Source organism: Lampetra fluviatilis, chromosome 2 (genome assembly GCF_964198595.1).
Source record: "Lampetra fluviatilis chromosome 2, kcLamFluv1.1, whole genome shotgun sequence".
In the NCBI taxonomy this organism is placed as follows: Eukaryota; Metazoa; Chordata; class Hyperoartia; order Petromyzontiformes; family Petromyzontidae; genus Lampetra; species Lampetra fluviatilis.
The window spans coordinates 8,741,794-8,761,780 of record NC_136276.1 but is presented as its reverse complement, the minus strand read 5'-3'; the positions used below and the strand labels follow the sequence as shown (position 1 = coordinate 8,761,780).

Genomic DNA, 19,987 nt, shown 5'->3' with positions numbered 1-19,987 from the left:
GGGAGGGGCTGGGTGGGGAGGGGCTGGTGGGGAGGGTGGGGAGGGGCTGGGTGGGGAGGGTGGGGAGGTGCTGGGTGGGGAGGGGCTGGGCGGGGGGTGGGAGGGGTGGAGCTGGGTGGGGAGGGGTTGGTCACCCCGTGGTGCCCTTATAAAACTCAACGTTTAACCTACTCACACCGGCTTGTGCCCGCCCTCACAGTCGGGCATATTTGCGGAATACACCACGCCGCCGTTGACCCTGGCCATTGACCGAGCGACCCAACGTTCCTACCAGCTCCCTCCGCAGGAATGTGTTTGTAGCGCGGGCGGGGGATGGTGGGCGGGGGTAGCGGCCCAGCCCCCAGCCTCGGCCGGCTGGGCAATCTAGGTGAGGCCGGGGGCTCTGCACGTGACTAGGCCTCACCACGGCACTGTCAGGTGAGGACTTTGTGCTATAGAGTCGATATATACTGCTACTAGCGGGAAATAAGCGGCATTGCCCGGGGAATAAAATAAATTTTAAAACTTCTCAAAACTTAAAAACATAACATATACAAATGAAAAGAAAACTTTGATCATTACCTCATTAATTAAAAATAAAATAAAACCCAACGCGCGGTGGATAAAAACAACTTATGCTCGCGCGCCAAGATTCGATTCTTTAAATCGCGCAATGGAAAGGTTTCTTTTGAATTGGCCTATTCCCGTTTAATCGATACCACAAACGCTCACCAGATATCGATTCTCGCCAGTCCTGTATGCGTGTTGACCCCACACACTTTATGGTCATTTCCCCCCCTCCCCCCCCAAAATACAAAAGTCAATTTTTATACTTTTTGCATTGTGTACAGTCTGGAAGCTACCCACATGCCAAATTTCAAGTTTGTTGCATGTCGGAAAGTACGCTAAACATTTCGAACAGACACATTCACAAATTTCCCTTTTATAGGTAAGATAGATAGGGTCAGCATGTACTACTGTAGTGATAACAGGTGCCACCACAGTCGGTATGCACTGCTGTAATCATACAGATACCACCACAGTCGGTATACACTGCTGTAATGAAACCAGGTAAAACCACAGTATGCACTGCTGTAGTGAAAGGTGCCACCACAGTCGGTATGCACTGCTGTCGTGATAGGTTCCAACCGGCTCCAACCGGCAATATATTGCTATGAAACATTTTTTTGCTAAAAACATTTACGATGCTATGTAAATAAAAACAACTATTTGCTAAACCTTGGTCACAATATCTGGACTTGTCTTCATATAACAATGCATAGATTTCTGTTCATATGATTGTGGTTATGGTTGTACTTTGTGAATCCCTAATCTCTGCCATTACATACAATGAAACAAGAAAAGGTAAAACAAGAAAAAACAGCAATGTAATACAATACACTATTAGACATTATTGTAAAAAATAAAATGAAAAGTCCATCCTGTGTGTTAGTGAATTTTTTAAATATTTTTTGGCTGGAAATTATTTTTCAAATATAGATTTTTTTTTTCTGGGGGGGGGGGGGACCCCAGGAAGATTTGGTCCCCCCCCCCCCAATGTTGACTCCATGGCTACGGCCTTGACTGGATGGAAACGTCACCCACGTCCGTTGATAGTCGAGGAACTCTTTAGCATACTTCACCACGCTGGTCCGTGCTGGTTGATGAAAGGGGTGTTGGGGGGGGGGGATACCGAACCGGTCACTCACCACTGATGTTATCCGTAGCAAGGAATGGAACTCAGGTGACCGGGTTCATAGTGCAGTGAATTACCCAATAGCGCCACCGCCACCATCCAATTCAATCTGGTTGCTGTTGTAACTTTCTGACCCGCTCCTACCGGACATCTGTGAGAGGAGGGAAACAAAAGAGCGGTCTAAAGAACAATTGGCTCGACACAAGGTGCCCTTAGTTGTCGTGGTGTTGACGATTTAAGAGGCGCGTGGAATCCCGTGTAAAGTGATGGGGGGGGGGCAATGGCGGAGCCAGGATTTTCAGGTAGGGGGGGCAACTCCTCCAGCAATGAAGAATGGAGTTGTTAGTAAGTAAGGGCTTGTCCCTTGCTTTTTATTCGACGCGTTGGTGCGGCGATGGTGCAGCCATCGATCGAGGGCCGAATTCGAACCGCGTTGTGTGATCGGCATCGCGCTCGCTGAAGGTGAATGCCTTCAGGGAAGTCGTGTCCTGTAAACGCAACTGCGCACAATTCTGCGAGTCACTTATAACTGCTTTGCCGTTACTTATTGGCAATTATGGACTCAGACTATTGTCCTATCATCTCATAGAGTCCCTGGCACATAATAATATGCTACATAGTGGCAGTGGGGGTCGCAAAATGCCGATTTATTACAAAATAATGCACGGACACGGCCTGCTGTCACTTCCGATAGCAAACAGCGAAAAGGGGGGCGCCATCGATTTAGTAGGTACGCAAAAATCTGTCAAATCTTGACCCCTCCCCCCCCTCCCTGTACGCACGCTTGACCCCCCCCCCACCTGCGTACGTACAGCTTGACACCCCCCCCCCCGCCGAATCCTATAGAACGGCCGATATTTAATCCACGCAGAAACGATCAAGGAATAATTATTATTTGGTTCTTTCGGTTAAGTCACGTCTAAAGATAAAATAATAAATTAAATTAAATAATAGAATACGACGTTTCAATTGCAACACAAGCAATCATCATGAGGTATAATGAAATAGCGACATAAAATCTAACCAGAAAACTATAGACAGACATATTAGCAGACAGATATCACCAAGATACATAGCGAGAGCAACACAGGTAACAGAGAGGGGTGATCGTCTCTGTGGGGTGGCCTTAAATAGACAGAGGGGGGGGCGGAGGCAGAGAGAGGGAGGGGGGTTAGAGAAAAAATTAGCATATCAATGAGTGGTCAACAGACGTGGTGCTGCAAGTATGATGGCACGGCAAGCAAGCCTGAAAATCAGGAGAAGGACACACTAAAATTAAATAACCTAGTAAAATATCGAAATGTAATGTAATACAACACAGAGGGTCGGTCAACACACAATTAACGCATAGCCTGGTTGATTACGTATTTCAAAGATTGCTAAGTTAGAATTTAAGTGTGAACATTCTAAAGAGGACACAGGCAGAGAAAACAAGTCGCCAGAGAGAGAGAAAAAAGATAAGCTTAAAACTTCCCCGTAGAAGTGGTTCAATCTTTATTTATTATTTTATCTTTAGACGTGACTTAACCGAAAGAACCAAATAATAATTCCTGCAATCACGAAAGTTCTAAAATTAAGATTGATCAAGGAATAACTAACTATCTAACTCATTTTAAGGCCAATGTAGACAAATAATTATCGAGGCTTCACCACCCGCCCACCCCCCCCCCCGTTTCCTATGCGTGCGCACATTGTCAGTAGCCTCCCCCCCCATACGAAAAGCGTAACGCATTTGGGTTACCCCCCCTCCCCCCTCCATGCGTAACGCACTTGGTCGACTCAGCCTCAAATGAGACAAATGTGGCCGGGCGTGGTGCTGGCTACCCACCCACCCCCTCGTGTGCCACAGTCCCGGCCTTCAGATGTGCTCGCTAACAGCCCTTGCCCTCACAGTCTGTCGCAGGCTATACTGGGGACCTTTGTCTTTGTATACGCGTGTATGTCAGAGGCGTGTGTGTTCAGGAGGTGTGTGTATATCCACGTGTGTGTCACGAAGGTGTGTGTGTCCACGTGTGTTAGCGGTGTGTGCACGTGTGTGTGGGGACTGTTGTTAATGACTGATGAGCGCTGCAAAGACAAAGATCCCCCGTATAGCCTGGACGGGCTGTTGGGGGCAAGTGCTGCGAGCGAGCACCTATGAAGGCCGGCACTGCTCACGAGGGGGTGGGTGGCCATCACCACGCCCGACCGCCTTTGTCTCCCAAGTGACGATGTTTACACAGCGCACCAGATACTAATTTGAGGCTGAGTGGACCAAGGGAAGACCCAGGACCTGTTCCGGTAATCGTCACCGGGTGCTGTTAGCCGTGATCGGGAATCGAACTCGGGTCGCTGGGTTCGTTCCGCAGCGCGCTAACCGCTGCACCACCGCTCCCCGCGTGCTCAACATATATTCAGTACATACACTCTCCAGCCAGCCAGATAGATACACGTAGCATACACAGTCAACAAAAACATGTTTGAACAAAGACAAAGATCCCCCATATAGCCTCGGAACGGTACACGAGGGATTGGGTGGCCAGCACCACGCCCGACCGCCTTTGTCTCCCCAGTGGTGATGTTTACTCACCGCACCAGGTACTCATTTCAGGCTGAGTCGACCTAGAGGAGGCCCAAACTGTTCAGATAATCGTCACTGGTGTTGGCCGTGAGCGGGAATCGAACTCGGGTCGCCAGGTTCATAGCGCAGCATGCTAACCACTACACTATTGCTCCCCATAACTGCTCACCGCACACACACAAACATACATGTGTGTTGTGTACACGTAACACACATAGCACACACGCAACACAAACCATGCAAAACAAAGATCCCCCGTGTAGCCTACACAGGCTGTTGGGACAAGTACTATACGAGGGGAATGACGTGGCCGCCTTTGTCTCACAAGTGGCGAGTGACATCTGAACCGCCTGTGGGCCCTCCCCTTGGTGAACTCTAACTAACTAGCTTACCTGGTAGGTCACTGGGCAGATTGAGGACTCATTTCTAGATTGAAAACTTATTTCTGTAGAACTGTTTTTTGTGTTTAGTTCGTTGCTATTCCATCGCACCTCCGATTACCACGGTTGGCTACGTACGGTGCGAAAGAAGTTCAAAATGCATGTGCGTTATGCGTGAACCGAGATTAAATAACACGCACACACACGCTAGGCAGCTTTTAGCGGAAACATATTTAGCCGTATTAATGAACGGTGGGGTGAGCAGTGGCGTAGTGGTTAGGGTATTGCGCTCCAAACTCAGCCACCCGAGTTCCATTTTCGGCCACATTGATATACGAACCGCTCTTGCTTGGGCCGCCCCATTCACCAAATCCACACAGGCGAGCGTGGTAAAGTACGGTCAAACAACTCCCAATGATCATCACGATTCAAATCTGGAAATGTCGACAAACCTCATCGCAACGTATACACGAGTGCATACCCCGTAGCGTGTTTTGTTACTTGCAACGCACAACTTAAATGTAGGTTGTACACGCTCGTAGTTCTACACGTGTGTATGACACTGCTCTAACCAAGTCGGCTTTGTATTCGCCAACAAAGGGAGATTTCAACACATGCACGTGGAGCGTTGGCAAAGCGAGGTCAAGCGCAGCCCACGCTCACACACACACACGCGCGCGCACGCGCTCGCCTCTGGAGCCCTGAACAGGAGTATAAAAGTATCCGTGATGTAGGTGGGGAGGGGTGGAGTAGAGGTGCGAGGCGCAGGGAGTCGTGTTATTAAAAGGCATTTCAATCTGGCCTCTCTTCGGCAAAGCCTCTTTTCATGGAATTAGATTATCTCGGATGAGACTCACACAAGTTACATTTCTCCACGGTGTTGATTTCATAAATGTGCGTTGGGTCAAACATCGACATTGTAGCAAATGTCGGCCCCGTTACTTCCCCACTGCTAATCAAAGGACGCTCAGCAATCTCTTCCATTCCTTCCCCGAGTTGTTCTCGTCTGGTAACGGCCCGCGAATTATTTGATGAGAAACGTACCAGTACGCTCTTTGGTCATTGCCCGCATGTTTAGAACGCACCAGGCTCGATACTTTAATTGCATCCGTTCTCCATCGGTTATTCTCACCTCGGAAGTTTGTCTTCTAGATCGTCCACCATCAGTAACTGCGGACTAAACGTCCAAGAGTACTGCATCATGGTTAGACTCGCCATACGATCGATACGCCAATTACCTTTCTTCACATTCGTATTTTTACTTCTCCTCTTCCTCGTCTTGGGATTTTTTTTTCCTTTGAAATCAGTTTCTGAGCACAGGCCCAAATCGCTCAGCAGCCAGCAACTGCACTATCGACGGTGTGATAGATAAGAGCGAATACGTTTCTTGAATTCAGCAGTCGTAAGACCTCTAAAAACGAGATGACGAGAGGGTATTACAAAGTCCTGAGCAGGGGTATTTGGTATATATCCCTGCTTGACCACGTGTTTTCCAAGCGCGATGGCCGAGGTTATCCTGGTCAGAATAAAATTGCCAATTGATGTGCTACGTCCCTCCCTCCTTTGATTTCCTCCCCCTTCTGTATTTTGGAGTCTGTTTAATCAATGTCTGTTCGACGTTAATACATTTCGTATGGTGATTTTGAATGAAGAGCCAAATTAAGTGAAAAGGCATATTGAGCGTGATGGAATTCGTGCGCAGTTACTGGTAGCCAGGATGGGACCATCTTGCTAAATTTCATAACCCAGCCGAATCGTCGGTGGCTGAAATTTGCATTCAAACCCTGGACCTCATCAATGTCGGCTCGTCATTCTTGACACGAGAGCCATGGATCGGCCCACCTTGTTGAACTTTATCAATCTGAAAGGAGAACATTCATAGTGGCACAAACCCAAAAATAAAAGAGTGTAAACCTTCAAATATTTGAGCTTTTTATTCTAAACATAAATGATCTAAAAAAATGCTATTCCATCTTTCAGATGCAACACAACTCTAAGCAGGCTATGAATAAGTACAAATAAACACATTTAAAACGGCACAAGACAGACAACCGTCGGTGGCTTGGATACAAGCCGAGAGCGACTGACGCGACCGGTCAACATTCAAGCCGAGCGCTCTCTCCTTTGCCGAGAAGAGCTAAGGTAGAGAGAGGGCAGTGCTGTCTGCTCCACACGTGTTCAGACTAAGCACGTCCCATTGGCATGGCTGAAGGCCCAATGGTCAATGTGGCCAAGGAGACAGCATTTAGTGCAACCATCGCAAAAAACGGCTAAAATAACTAAACCAAACAAACAGCACTGTCCCCCGCAAAACCCGACGGTCACAATGGCACTAGGAATAACTTCTAACATTCAATGTCTACACTAAGTGCTTTGTTTTCGAAGCATAAACGAAGCTGGTAACAACTTTGCTTCAACTGGACCACCTGCAACTGGCCATGTTTGGAAATTTCCAATAACTTGAGAACATCATCACGTTGAGGATTCTCAACCCCCTGTCCTTCCGCTCCATTCTCCTTCCCCCTTTGCATCCGCTCCGTACGCCATGGCACACCTTTCTGAATTTTCCCATCTTCTCCGTTCCACTACCAAAGAAGTTGCTGCACATCGCACACATCCAGGGCCGACTTCATGCACTGGTTGAGCAGTATAGGATGATAGAAACAAGGTCAAACCCATGCTATTTTTACCACCAAACTGACCCATTCTTTGTCAAAAACCAGCAGAAACCGTTTTCCGCCAACACGGGAATCATACCCCTGCGCGATAGAGACAAAGCGCTGTGCGAGGACTGGAGGACAGGACAAGCGACAACACAAACACACACTAAAGCCGTTTACGTCTCCTCGACCTGCCGTGCTGATGTGGGACACAGCAAGATATGGGGGGGGGGGGGGGGGGGTTGGGTTCTAGCGCGGTGTGTGGTGGTGATGTTTGTCGTCGAGATTAGTTTGTTGTCCTTCATCTGCATCTCCGATTTGCACGGTTGGCTCTGTACGATGTGAGATAACTTCAACATACATATACATACGTAATATGTGGGTGTGAAGGTGGTGGTGTTATTACAGTGGTAGTTGTGATTGTGGTGGAGGAAAGTTGGTGGTGATGTTTGTGATGTGATCAACATCATCATATGATGGTAGTGCGAATGATCATGTGACAATGATGTGAATATTGTGGTGTGACCTTGATGATGCGATTGCAGTGGTGTGAAGATAATGATAGTGTGATGGTAATGTGATGACGGCGATGGTGTGATGTTGACAAGTGCGATTACGATCGCGTCATAACAAGTGTAAAGTTTATAATATGATGGTTGTTAAGATGTTGTAATAGGAGTAGCGACAGCAAGACGATGACGATGATGATGAGAGTGATGATGACAGTGATGATGGTGATGATGCAGCCACGCCACGCTCAGAACTGGATCTGCACGGCTTTCTTGACGTGTGCTGCGAGTCCGTCGAGCGTGGCCGTGGGGCTTGACAGGCCCAGGAGCCCCCACTGGGCCCCATCCTCTCCCACGGCGGACACGCAGAAAGAGCGCACCTCCACACCCTGGGCCGCCAGCACTCCTGTAGCCACACGGGGGGGACACACAGAGCCGTCAGCACGGGGGCCAGCGGCGCTCGCAAGCCCAGCGTGCACCTCCCAGCAGCGTTGACCAACTAAACTACGAAACTAACAACGTGTTATTTTACTAGGCGAGGCACCCTGACCTATATTAGCTCTTTTTCAGAAGAGACATTGCCACAAATGATAGCTCAACCAAGTGTAAATATATTTCAGCCAAATATTCTAAACCAGTGGTTCTTAACCTATACTCTGCAGCCTGGTTCTCAATCGTAAAAAAACAAAATATGTCAATACAAAGGTTTGATGAAACACAGTAGATGTACTTACATACCTGTTGCTTAATTAGCGTTTTCGATTATTTAGCTTTTAAACAAAATCTGGTATGTCTCACACCCCCAGAAAGGAGATCTCGCACCCCCAGGGGGTGCATGCACCACAGGTCAAGAACCACTGCTCTAAACGCATGTTTATAAATTTGGAGGACCTGGAGAAAACTCCATGCGACCACAGGGAGAACATGCAAACTCCAAATATACAGAGGCGTCAGGGTTGGGATTGGGATCGAACCAACAACCTTCTGTATACCAGGCGAGGTATGTAACATCTCGCCACCGTGGTGCCAAAGTCTGCATCGTCAGCAGTCACTGCTGGATGAAGACCTCTCCACGACATCTCCATCACTGATGGTCTTCTGGTGCTACAATCGATCTCACTCATGCGCACAAGCGAGCTGATCGCAATGCTTCATCTATGGTGGTCCTTCTTCCTCGGGCATGTTCCCTGGGTTGGCTGCCAATGGTAAATCAGCCGTCAATCCTTCCAGCCGTGATGTGTTCTACCCACGTCTACTTAACTGTACTTAAGTGTCGATATGCTGTCTATAATCTGCATTTGTTATCCGATCAACAAGTTCCTCTTTCTGTTTCTTTGTATAATTCTAAAAGTGCTTACTCCTCAGCTTTTGTAGCGTTTTCTTTGTTTGCGCCAAGTCTTGCCCAACTTAAAATCGCCATGGTGTCAGTGGTGGCTCAGACGTTCGAGCATTGCGCCAGCACTGCTAAGACCGCGGATTTGAATCACCCACAATTAAACTGGCTCCTTAAGTGTCGTAAGTGTGAGCCCAGTCACAAATGACTGTTGAATTAGGTTTTGCACTTCATTTGGGTAAAATTCTAGTTTTGAGAATCAATAAAAAAAATTATATTGGTTGGAGCGACATGCATTGTGCATGGGAAAGTGCTGCCCCCTGGTGCAGGTTATGAAGACACTTCAAGGGACCTCAGAGGAAACGTTATCTTAAGACTGAAACGTTCCGAAACAAACGGGGGTTGGGTGAGGGTGTGATGCACTGCGCGAGTTCTAAAGGGATTGTCTCACCATATGATGTCGATCGCACAATTAGAATAAAACTGGGAGAAAAGAACCCCCCCCTCACCGCCACCAACCACAGACTGTCCAAACACAAATCACCCCAAGCTGCTTCTATTGCCATCACCGGGCGACGCCCTGGTGAATACGTGCCGTGCAGCCCGGCCAATTTTCATTAATGGGTGACGGCACCGCCCTGCGAGATTTCCCAACTGGATTCCCCGTCCCGTGATGCGCCCCCCCCCCACCACCACCACACCTACCCGCCACCGCCGGCAAGGCGTGCGCTCCGGGCGCGGTGCGATAGAGCAGGGCAGTGCCAGCGAGCGTGGCGCCAGCCGGCAGGAAGGAGGCCCCGTTGACGGCCAGCAGGAGCGGCTGGTCACCCCGCGCGGTGCCCACCAGCACAACGGCGGGGCCGCCCGCGCCCGCGCCGCCCTGCAGCTCCACGGAGAGGCAGGGCGTGGAGGAGGAGGGCTCCAGCCCCTGCGGGGGAGACGCCTCGTGCGCCATCGACACCTGCAGACATAGGCAGCGGGTGACGTTTTTATTTTGGGGGGATAAAAGACTTTTGCAGGGGGGGGCCTAATGAAAAATAAAACTTTTTTTTTACAAATGGAACACCGTTTTTTATTCCGAAGTAATTTGTCTCGGAAAATATATGTCCGAAAATAAGAGAGCTCTCAAAGCTAGCAGAACAGGTGGAAGACTGACTTGAAGGTCACAAGTTCAGCAACTGCATCAGTCTACCACGTGTTCTGCCACTGGTGACAGTGTATGCTCTCGTTGTTGGACATTGCCTAAATACATTTAATTAGTCGAGTGTGTTCCCAAACAGGAACGCGAGTTTAAACTTAACTTGCCTCCGTGTCGGTTAATCTTCACGCGATTTATCGCATTCCCCGTACCCCCCTCTACCATTTCTGAGCAAACGGAGCTAACGCTCAGAGCGCGCGCGCGAGCGCCATCCCTCACCGTGACCCCGGCCTCTTTGGCGAAGATGGCTGCGTTGACGAGGTTCAGGTGATTCTCTCCGTCGACGCGCAGCAGAGCCGTCAGCACGGCCGGAGCCAGCACCGCCACGGCGGGCCCGGCGTCCCCGTGCGTCGCCACGCGCACGCTCGCCCCGCGCACGCCCTGCGCCAGCACCGCCCGCGCCACCGCGCCCAGAGACTCGGCCACCTTCACCCACGGCCGCGTCTCGGGGGCCAGGGACGAGCCCAGAGACCCAGCGTTCACCTGCGCGGGGCGGGCGGGGGGCAGTCTTGTTACGATGTCTACAAGTTGCAGGGTGGGTCCCATTCGCCGTCGAATCTCGGAACGTGTAAGCGGTGAGCATTGATTTTATTTAGAGAGGCGTAGCGCTGGTGTTTTAAAAAGACATTGTACTGTACTCGCCACACTACCGTCCTCTATGATAGCTGGCGCCAAAGTGCGCCACGCCCTCTCGCATGGGCTTTTACAATTCGATTCAATTTCCAATCGATTCCGTTCCGATGACGTAAACGTGCGTAATCGGAACGTCATCGGAACGGGAAAGGGTTGAGAAGTCCCTCACAGGCCGGATCGCGACGTCACGCTCGCCCTCGCCTCTCCTGGATACGCCAAATTGGCACTGCCTCAGCCTGCTGCTGTCAGGCAGTTGAGGTGCAGAGAGCATCTTGTGGTATTTCGTGTTGAATTCGATGCCGTAGCCGTGTTCTTTGATATTGTGGCTGCGTTGCTGTGGATTGCATTGCGGTCGTGGCGTTTGAGGTTGCAATTGCGGTGTTTGAAAGCGGCGGTTACAGCCCGTGGCGTTTTGGTTGTAGGTTGTTGCGGTGCGCGGAGTTGTGGGTGCGGAGCCGAGTCTCTCCTCACCGCGCCCACCAGCGCCTTGCCCTGTACCAGCTCCACCACCTGCTGCGCCAGCTCTTCCCCGCAGCGGCTCTGTGCCTCGTGCGTGCTGGCGCCCAGGTGGGGGCCGCACACCACGCGCGGGTGTCGGATCAGCGCTACGTTCGTCGGGGGCTCCTGCGTTCCAGGGGTGGAAGACGCGCCGAGGGGGGAGGGGGAGAACGGTGAAGAGGAGACCGAGGAGGCATCGAACAATCACGCGGCCGGACACGACGGGGTCACAATAAATGACGAGAGATTATTTTGCAGTAGCTATGCGATGACATCATGCTGCTCTCAATCTGAACGAGGGAATTAAATGTTTTTAAGACAGACATGCAGCCCTGTCTGCAACCACAGCTCTAACCCTAACCCTAGCCTAGCCTATCCCAGACTTGACCATAATCCAAGTCTTAACCTTAATCAAAGCACTAGCCATGACTATCCCTAACTCTGATACAAGGCCTAACACTAATCCTATTTTAAATCTAGATATAAGCCTGAATTTTAAGCCCTTCCTTAGTCCCAACTCTAACACTCTCACCCAAAACAAAACTCACCACCTACACTAATCCCAACCACAGCCCTTGTTACTAACACTACATATAACCATGATTCGATTCCTACCCATGACCCCTGACCCAGGGGGCAGGGGGGTGGGGGCCCCACCTGAATGAAGACGTCGAGCCCAGCGCCCCCGCACTGCCCAGACTCGAGCGCGCGCTGCAGCGCGTCCTCGTCGATGATGCCCCCACGCGCGCAGTTCACCACGCGCACGCCGCGCTTGCAGCGTGCAAACGACGCGTCATTCAGGAGGCCTGCGGGGTGAGCGGATGAGCGCTGTCAAACATACGCACGCACGCACGTACGTACGTACTTTCACCGAGAGAACCTGGCATCGGTCAGGAGACCCTGAAGGGAGACGAGCAAGGTCACATGCGAGCACGCACATACGCACGGTCACTCTCATGGCACAGGAAGGCGCAAGGTAGCAGAAGGCGAGACATGAAGGGGTACTCCAACAAGCTGTGTGTCATCTCTGTGTGCGCCTGTGCGTGCGCCTCTGCGTGCGCCTGTGTGTATTTCTGTGTGTGTGTGCGGCTGTGTATGTATGTGCCCAGCCACCGCATGCCTAAACAGCTTTTGTTCGGCCGGATCGAGGGGGCTAAACGGGCGCGGCACGGGCTAGAGAAGAGATGGAGTGATGTGGTACAGGAGGACGTGGAGCTGAGTGGACTTGCCGATGACTGGTACCAGCGGTGTCAAGATCGGCCTCAGTGGAGGAGGCTCGTGAAGGACGCTACTGGGCAGTTGGAGGCAGTCGCCCTCCAACAACAACGGAGGGCGGAGGAGCGACGCTCACAACAACGAGCGGAGCGCCGGGTGGCTAAAGCACAGCAAGTTGGCACAGTAGGGGGCACAGGTGGTGGATCAGCCAGTCATCTCGGTCATCTCGGTCAGTCGACCCGTGGCACCTGGGTCTGCCCCGTGACCTCCTGCCAGCGGGCGTTCGACACTTCACGTGGCCTCAGGGTGCACATGGCCTGGCACAAGCGTCGTGGTGACGTCACCGCCACTTAGTGGCGAATGGCGGTTGTTGTTGTATGTATGTGTGGGGTGCAGAAATGCAATGATTAGTGCACTGTGCTACGAACTCGGCGATCCCATTTCAATTCCCGCTCATAAGCAGCAACAGTGACGAATACATTAAACGGTCCTGGGCCTCCCCTAGGTTGACTCCGCCTTAAACGCCTTGTGTAAACATCAACACTAGGGACACAAAGGTGGCTGGGTGTTGTGCTGGCCACCCATCGGCCTTAACAGGCACTCGCTAACCAGCACTTGTCCCAACAGCCTTTTAACGGCGACACGTAGGATATCGGTCTTTGTGTCGTGCATACGCATGTAGGTGTGCACTTGCCGGTGGTGGAGGGCATGAGTGGGGTGTGCACGGTGATGAAGTCGCACTTGGGCCACAGTTGCTCAAGTGAGAGCTGCTCCACTCCGAATGCCGCCGACACCTCCGCCGGGATGATGGGGTCGTAGCCGATGGTCTTGAGCATGCGACGACAAAACACAAAAATTCCCTTATTAGCCAAAACGGACTGCTGCAAGCGAGCACCTATGGAGGATGAAAGTAGACACGAGGGGGTTTGTGGCCAGCACCACGTCCGGCCGCCTTTGTCTCCCCAGTGGCGATGTTTACACAACGCAACAAGTATCGTCACTGGTGTTGGCCGAGAGAGCGAGAATCGAACTCGGGTCGCCAGGTACGTAGCGCAGTGCGCTAACCGCTACACTACTGCTCTCCCACATACACACACATGCACGTATATATATACATACACACAAAGATTTCCCCTAATAGCCTTATACACTATTGGGGAAAGTGCTGTTAGGGAGCACCTTATAAGGTTGGTAAGGTGCCAGGTGCGGTGGTCAGCACTGCACCTGGCTGCCTTTGTCTTACACCGTGCACCAGGTACTCATTTTAAGCAAAGTCCACCTCAGGCCGTTGCTACTGATGTCAGCTGCGGCCGGGATTTGAACTCAGGAAACAAGGTCACTAGTGCAGTGCAACAACTACGATGCCAACGGCTACACCCGCATGCATATACAAAGATAAAGATCCCCCGTGTAGCCTTAATAGACTGTTGGGGCAAGTGCTGTTAGCGAGCACCTATGAAGGCCGGCACGGCACACGAGGGGGTGGGTGGCCAACACCACGCCCGGCCGCCTTTGTCTCCCCAGTGGTGATGTGTACACACCACACCAGGTACTCATTTGAGGCCGAGTCGACCTAGGGGAGGCACAGTACCGGTTCAGATAAACCTCACTGATGTTGGCCGTGAGTGGGAATCGAAACCGGGTCTCCAGGTTCGCAGCGCAGCGTGCTAACCACTGCACTACCGCTGCATATACACACACACACCCACACACTCGTTTAGTGAGACTTTACTAGATAAACACTAACACAAATATGATTTATCATGACGCTTCGTTTATTCTGCAATCCCGCGAGTGTACCGTCTCTGGCGGGCGGTGTGACGCGGTGCTCTCACCGTCATGCCGAACGCCTGCATGCGCAGCGCCACCTCCCGGCCGATGCGGCCCAGACCCACAATGCCGAGCGTCTTCCCCAGCAGCTCCGTGCCCATGAACTGTGGGGACAACACGGACGTGGGGGTCAAGGGCAAGGAGGCCTCGTCAGACACTCGATCAAATTTGCTAAAATTCTTATTCAAACCACTGGCCTCCAACCGTAACCCTAACCACAACCAGAACTACAATGCCAAATCTAATCTCACACCACTACCATAATAAACCCTACCTTATCCCCAACTCTTGACCCCAACCTCATCCTCCAAAATCAATAAACTCCAACTTCATGCCAAACCCTACCACCAACGCCAACCTGAAGTCTCACCTTCTCACGCCAACCCAACCCACCCAAACACGTTTGCATTCTGACCACAAGTATTGTGGTTAATGCAGCCACGATTCCTTGTAAAAGGTTTAAATTGCTGTTTTCACATCTTAACACTTGTTTTGTTGCCATAAAAAAGGAAAAACCTATTCTCATATTTTGGTACTGGCAAAGGAGGTCCCAAAACAACCCGAATCACAAACCCTGACCTAACCTTAACCTAAGCACCAACCCAACCCCAATCTGGACTCTAACCCAACACCACCGTCCCAACCCGAGCTGCACCCCCACGTTGATGCCCTCTGGGAGGTGATGCTCACCTTCTTGCGCTCCCACTTGCCCTCGTGCATCGAGGCCATCGCTTGGGGGATGAACCTGCAGGAGAGGTGATCGCGAGGGAACGGTTATGGGTCAGGGTCACGTGATCGCAGTCAGAATCAGGATCGCAGTCAGGGTCATGGAGCAACAGCCGCACCCCCATGGTGACAAGGGCACCTTTTTCCATCTATAAATCACATTTTGCAATGCATCATTCATACTCCCCTATTTGTTTTTCAGTCTGCACACGCTTTTCTGCGCGACGAGATTCTCATCTTTCTCCAAGAAGTGTTCAAATCGGCGGGCGAATGTCGGCTCCCGAAATCCACGAGTCAATAAGTGCGAGTGCGGTCGCCATCGGCGATTTTGACGAAACGCGATGCGGTTATCCAGTCACGTGATGCACTAAAAACTACGACCTGCCACCTTCCAGCAACTGAGTCATCATACAATACCTCTGTGCACGTGCCCCAACCCTAACCCTCGCCCATGGGTGGGGGGGGGGGGTTGGACGTACCGTGCCAGGCACAGCAGCATCCCGCACGTGAGCTCTGCCGCGCTCATCGTGTTCCCCCCCGGGGTGCTGCACACCCACACGCACGCACACGCAGCGCAAAGCCCCGAGTCAGCACACGCACACACAATATGCAGCATGTGTGTGCGTAGCTGACATGGGTAAGGGCGAGCGTGAGATAAAATGGAAAAGCGAGGGGGTACACGAGTGTCGGTCAGGGGTCAGAAGTCACAGGCATCTCGATCGTGGAATGAGACGACGGTCATGAACTTAAGAATTGGTCATGGACCATGGCATCGGTCAAGGGGTAAGGTGCATCATCAAAGGTTAACGCGCGTCGATGAGGGGGGGGGGGTCTCGATCGACAGTCAAAAGGTTACGCGCATCAGGCAGAGGCCACGTGCGTCGATCAGGGGTTATGTGCGCGTGGGTCACAGGTCGCGTACTTCATGACGATGACCCCACGCCGCGTGGCCGCCTCCACATCGACGTTGTCGACCCCCGTGCCAGCGCGCCCCACGAGCAGCAGGCGCTCGCCAGCGTGCAGCACCTCCGCCGTCACCTTGGTGGCCGAGCGAACGATCAGCGCATCGTAGTCCTACAAACACAACAACGCCTTGATTCACGAGCGGTACGTGTGGGCTGGTAAAGGGAGGGGGAGGGGGGGGCAGATATAAACCAATAATTTGAGTTTTTAACACGATTATAATGTTCAGCCCTTGATCAAACCACTTCTCGATGAAGGCTGACACAACCCGGTTGTTTGACCATACTTCACGATGCTGGTCAGTGCGAGTTGGTGAAGAGTTGGCCGAGGACCGAATAAAATATTACAAGCTATGGACGTTAGCCATGGCTAGCACCGGGTTCGTACTGTGGTGTGATAACTACCGTGCCACCACTCCCACGTACAAACACAATAATAAAGTCTCATACGATCGATTTGACATATGCATCGTGAACGCAATAAATAGATTTTAAATTATGAAGCTATTCATGAAATACATTTCTATTGGACAACAGCACAATCACATGATACAACACTTTCCTACAGTAAAAAGCAATTAAACGGAGCAGCAGGCGTGAGGAATTTGGTTTAGCCGAGGTTCCCTAATGTCCCCGTGTGAGCGCAGACAGCTGCTGGTGCCAACTCCAGGCAAGACCTTCAAAAGGAATTCACCGGGCTCCAAGCCATTCATTCATCAAGGACCAGTGATCGTGGAAACTGTAGCAACCCCAGATGACTTGTGTTTGTGCCTCAATGCACCATGACGGGAGATGGAATAGGATAAAGTTTGTCTCCAGTGGATTATAACAACTTCTCGTTTATTATTCTTTTGGAATGTTAGTCCATGTCATGAGCTGAAATATCCATCTCGAACTCGGAGAAATAAAACTCTGTGGTGTGTTAGAGAATGGCCCATGGAGAGAGATATCATCGAACTACTCCTAAGATCCTTTACAGATGAACTTGTTTGTTTTCACAAACTAGGAGGGCATTTTCTCACATGCCATTGCAGTCAAACTGATTGCATGGCAGTCAACTCAATAAGCTTTCATTGTCAAAAGGTGGAATTTCATTTAAATCAGGTGAAAATCCATATTTAACGACTTATACATTTTCACAGCCATCAATGACTGCACAAGAGCTATACTTGAGAAGCTGGTTTAGTCACGGATGGCTGAAACCCAGATTAAAACCCTGGACCTCGGCAAGGCCAGCTCAGCATCTCCAACCGCTGAGCTACCCAGAAACCTCATTAGACTGAACTGAAGGACAAAAAACTGTTAAATTAACCTTATGGCGGGACCCCGGGGGGGGCCCATGAGCCCCCGGCTCTCGCACAAACTGCGTTGCAACGTCATTTTAGGTCTGTTGAAGGCGAACGATACAGAAATCTATTCCTCTCGACGAGCTCTACACAATGCACAAATCAATGTTTCAAAGTTTTGTTTCTTCTGCGCATTCGTACTCGCTGCGCTTGGACGACATGAAAACAGAATTACACTGGTCACACTTTTTCTGGCATAAGCTATTCCAACAGTTTTAAGGTAATTTTTGGGTGCTGATTCCAAATCTGGCATCGGTTTTTGTCTATCACATGGTTTTTGAGATATCAAATATTGCATTTTCAATAAAAACTGCAGAAGAAAAATATTAAATAAATGTGGATATCTACATAAAATGATATTATAAAACACACTATCCTAAAAATACAGCACCATATATTAACACTAAAGCAGTCACTGACTCGCAACAACTTGCAATCATAAGTGACAGAGTTAATTTCGGGTAAAATCAATGAAAATGGGGTATGCTGATAGCATAAAATGAGATGTGATAGAGCGAATCTGAGATCAGATTTGGAATCAGCACCCTGCAAAAGTCCAGGCCAGAAATTGTGTTTTTTTGTTGACCAGTGTATTCCACACCAGGCGGGTCGCGGCATTTATGTGTGGGACATAATCGCCAAAAATAAACACATTAATTACGATTTTGACTTGTGTTTATTCGGGACCCCGGGGTCCCGCCACAAGGTTTAAATAAAGAAACAATCCAATGGCTCTTATTTTGTAGCTACACATATAAGGCCGTGAGACACCTAAAAGTCACTTTAAAATACTTCATCCAATGCATAAGTTTAAATGTTCATTGCTGCAATGTAATTATTTCATTTTGGTAAAACATCACCACTCTTTTTGTAGTTGCAGTATCACGGAGCAACCACAGATGACGCACAAGGTCATATTTCCCAGTGAATGTATAAGCGAGTGCATGCAAAAGAATATTGCGTGTTGTGTCTGTACAGTATTTGTATATTCATAAAAACGAATGTTGGAATGGTAGTCTATTGCGTGACTGATGCCTGCCATTGGAATGTGAAATTTCCACCACTGGCTCAGGGCTGCCGACGGAGATGACAACCCGGATTGTCGTTTGAGCTTAAACCAGAGCAAGCTGCCAAAGCAGAGTGGTGGTGCAGTGGGCCCTGCACTGCAGTACGACTGCGAGTTTTAGCTCTGGTCACGGCCGACATCAGTGACGAGTCGTATCTGAACCGGTCCTGGACCCCACTACCCCCACCAACCCATCCTTTCACTAATTTGCACTGACATGGCAGAGGGAGCCCTTCATCAAATCGGTGGCCTGAGAGCTGTAAATTGCCATTAAACAAACTACAGCAAAACGTATGCAGGAACAAAACTCACTTGAGAAGTAAGACACTACACATTACACTGTGCAAGACATTTTTATTTTATTTTTTGTTCCTGGGTAGAGGGTGTTATTTCCTAATTGCTTATGCCTCAAAAGCAAATATAAGTTATTCCCCACAAACTTTGTTTTTGTGACCATGACAGTGATATTTAGAAATTGACCTATTTTAAATGAGAAAACGTGTGCACGTGTCTTTCCTTCACATAAAGTCCTGGTCAAAAAAGCAAAGTTTGTGGAGAATAATAGCCATTTTCTACACTTTTTAGGCATAAGCAATTAGAAAATAACACTTACTACCCAGGAACAAAAATCGTGTTACAACGTGAATTATTAATCTATCAAAAGTTAAGCAAACACTTGTGAACGAAAACGGAGGTCCCACGTGTGTGCCATTGTATGGAGGGCGACACGTGCTGAACACACTTCATGTCTATGGGGCTTTTAACTGCGCTCCAGCAAATCCAGAACTGGTCTGGCAAGTTTAGAATACCAGTGGTTTAAGCTCGACACGAGCAAGTTTACGCCAAATTGGAAGAGACGCAAATCCTGGTGTGGAGCTGAATTTTAACCAAACCATCAGCCTTCAGGAGGGGAACAGAACAAGCAACACTTTGTGTATCATATGGACAGGTTCCTCCTGTTAGCATGGGAATGTGGAATTTCCAGCATTGGTACAGGGACACTTACAGAGATACACGCCACCCCGTTGCATTGCAGAGACATTGACTTTTCAGCTTCCAATTGGTGTGTTTTATTTACAAATGTATTTTGCAGGACCATGATATGCAGCAAAAAAGCAATGTATGGGATGCTTTCGTCTAGCAGTGGACAGACAACAGATGGCGACAAAAACATGTATTTACATATTTACTTTAAACTTACAACTAGTCCTCTCCACTTACACTTAAAGGACATGTATTGTTTTTATTCGAGCAAAGTATTTTCTATTTAATTTACAGCTCGTTTAAAAGTTCTACTTGGTAATTTTCACCACGTGGGTGATGATGATGATCATGCACATTTCCTCCCAGTAGACACGCATGGAACTGTGACACCGCGGGTCTCAGTCCTTGATGG

The 19,987-nt window shown here is 49.8% G+C and overlaps 1 protein-coding gene across 1 annotated transcript in view; it reads right to left on the bottom strand.

Annotated features, from left to right (window-relative positions):
• Positions 1 to 6,534: 6,534 nt before the first annotated feature.
• Positions 6,535 to 19,987, bottom strand: part of PHGDH (phosphoglycerate dehydrogenase) — a 16,958-nt gene continuing 3,505 nt past the window's right edge. The window contains exons 3-12 of the mRNA XM_078868045.1: positions 16,140 to 16,291; positions 15,697 to 15,762; positions 15,182 to 15,236; positions 14,497 to 14,595; positions 13,356 to 13,488; positions 12,104 to 12,252; positions 11,420 to 11,572; positions 10,535 to 10,798; positions 9,823 to 10,078; positions 6,535 to 8,190 (exon numbers count right to left, since the gene is read on the bottom strand). Coding sequence (XP_078724171.1) covers positions 8,033 to 8,190; positions 9,823 to 10,078; positions 10,535 to 10,798; positions 11,420 to 11,572; positions 12,104 to 12,252; positions 13,356 to 13,488; positions 14,497 to 14,595; positions 15,182 to 15,236; positions 15,697 to 15,762; positions 16,140 to 16,291 — 1,485 coding nt within the window. The 3' untranslated portion in view covers positions 6,535 to 8,032. The remainder of the gene's footprint in view (positions 8,191 to 9,822; positions 10,079 to 10,534; positions 10,799 to 11,419; positions 11,573 to 12,103; positions 12,253 to 13,355; positions 13,489 to 14,496; positions 14,596 to 15,181; positions 15,237 to 15,696; positions 15,763 to 16,139; positions 16,292 to 19,987) is intronic.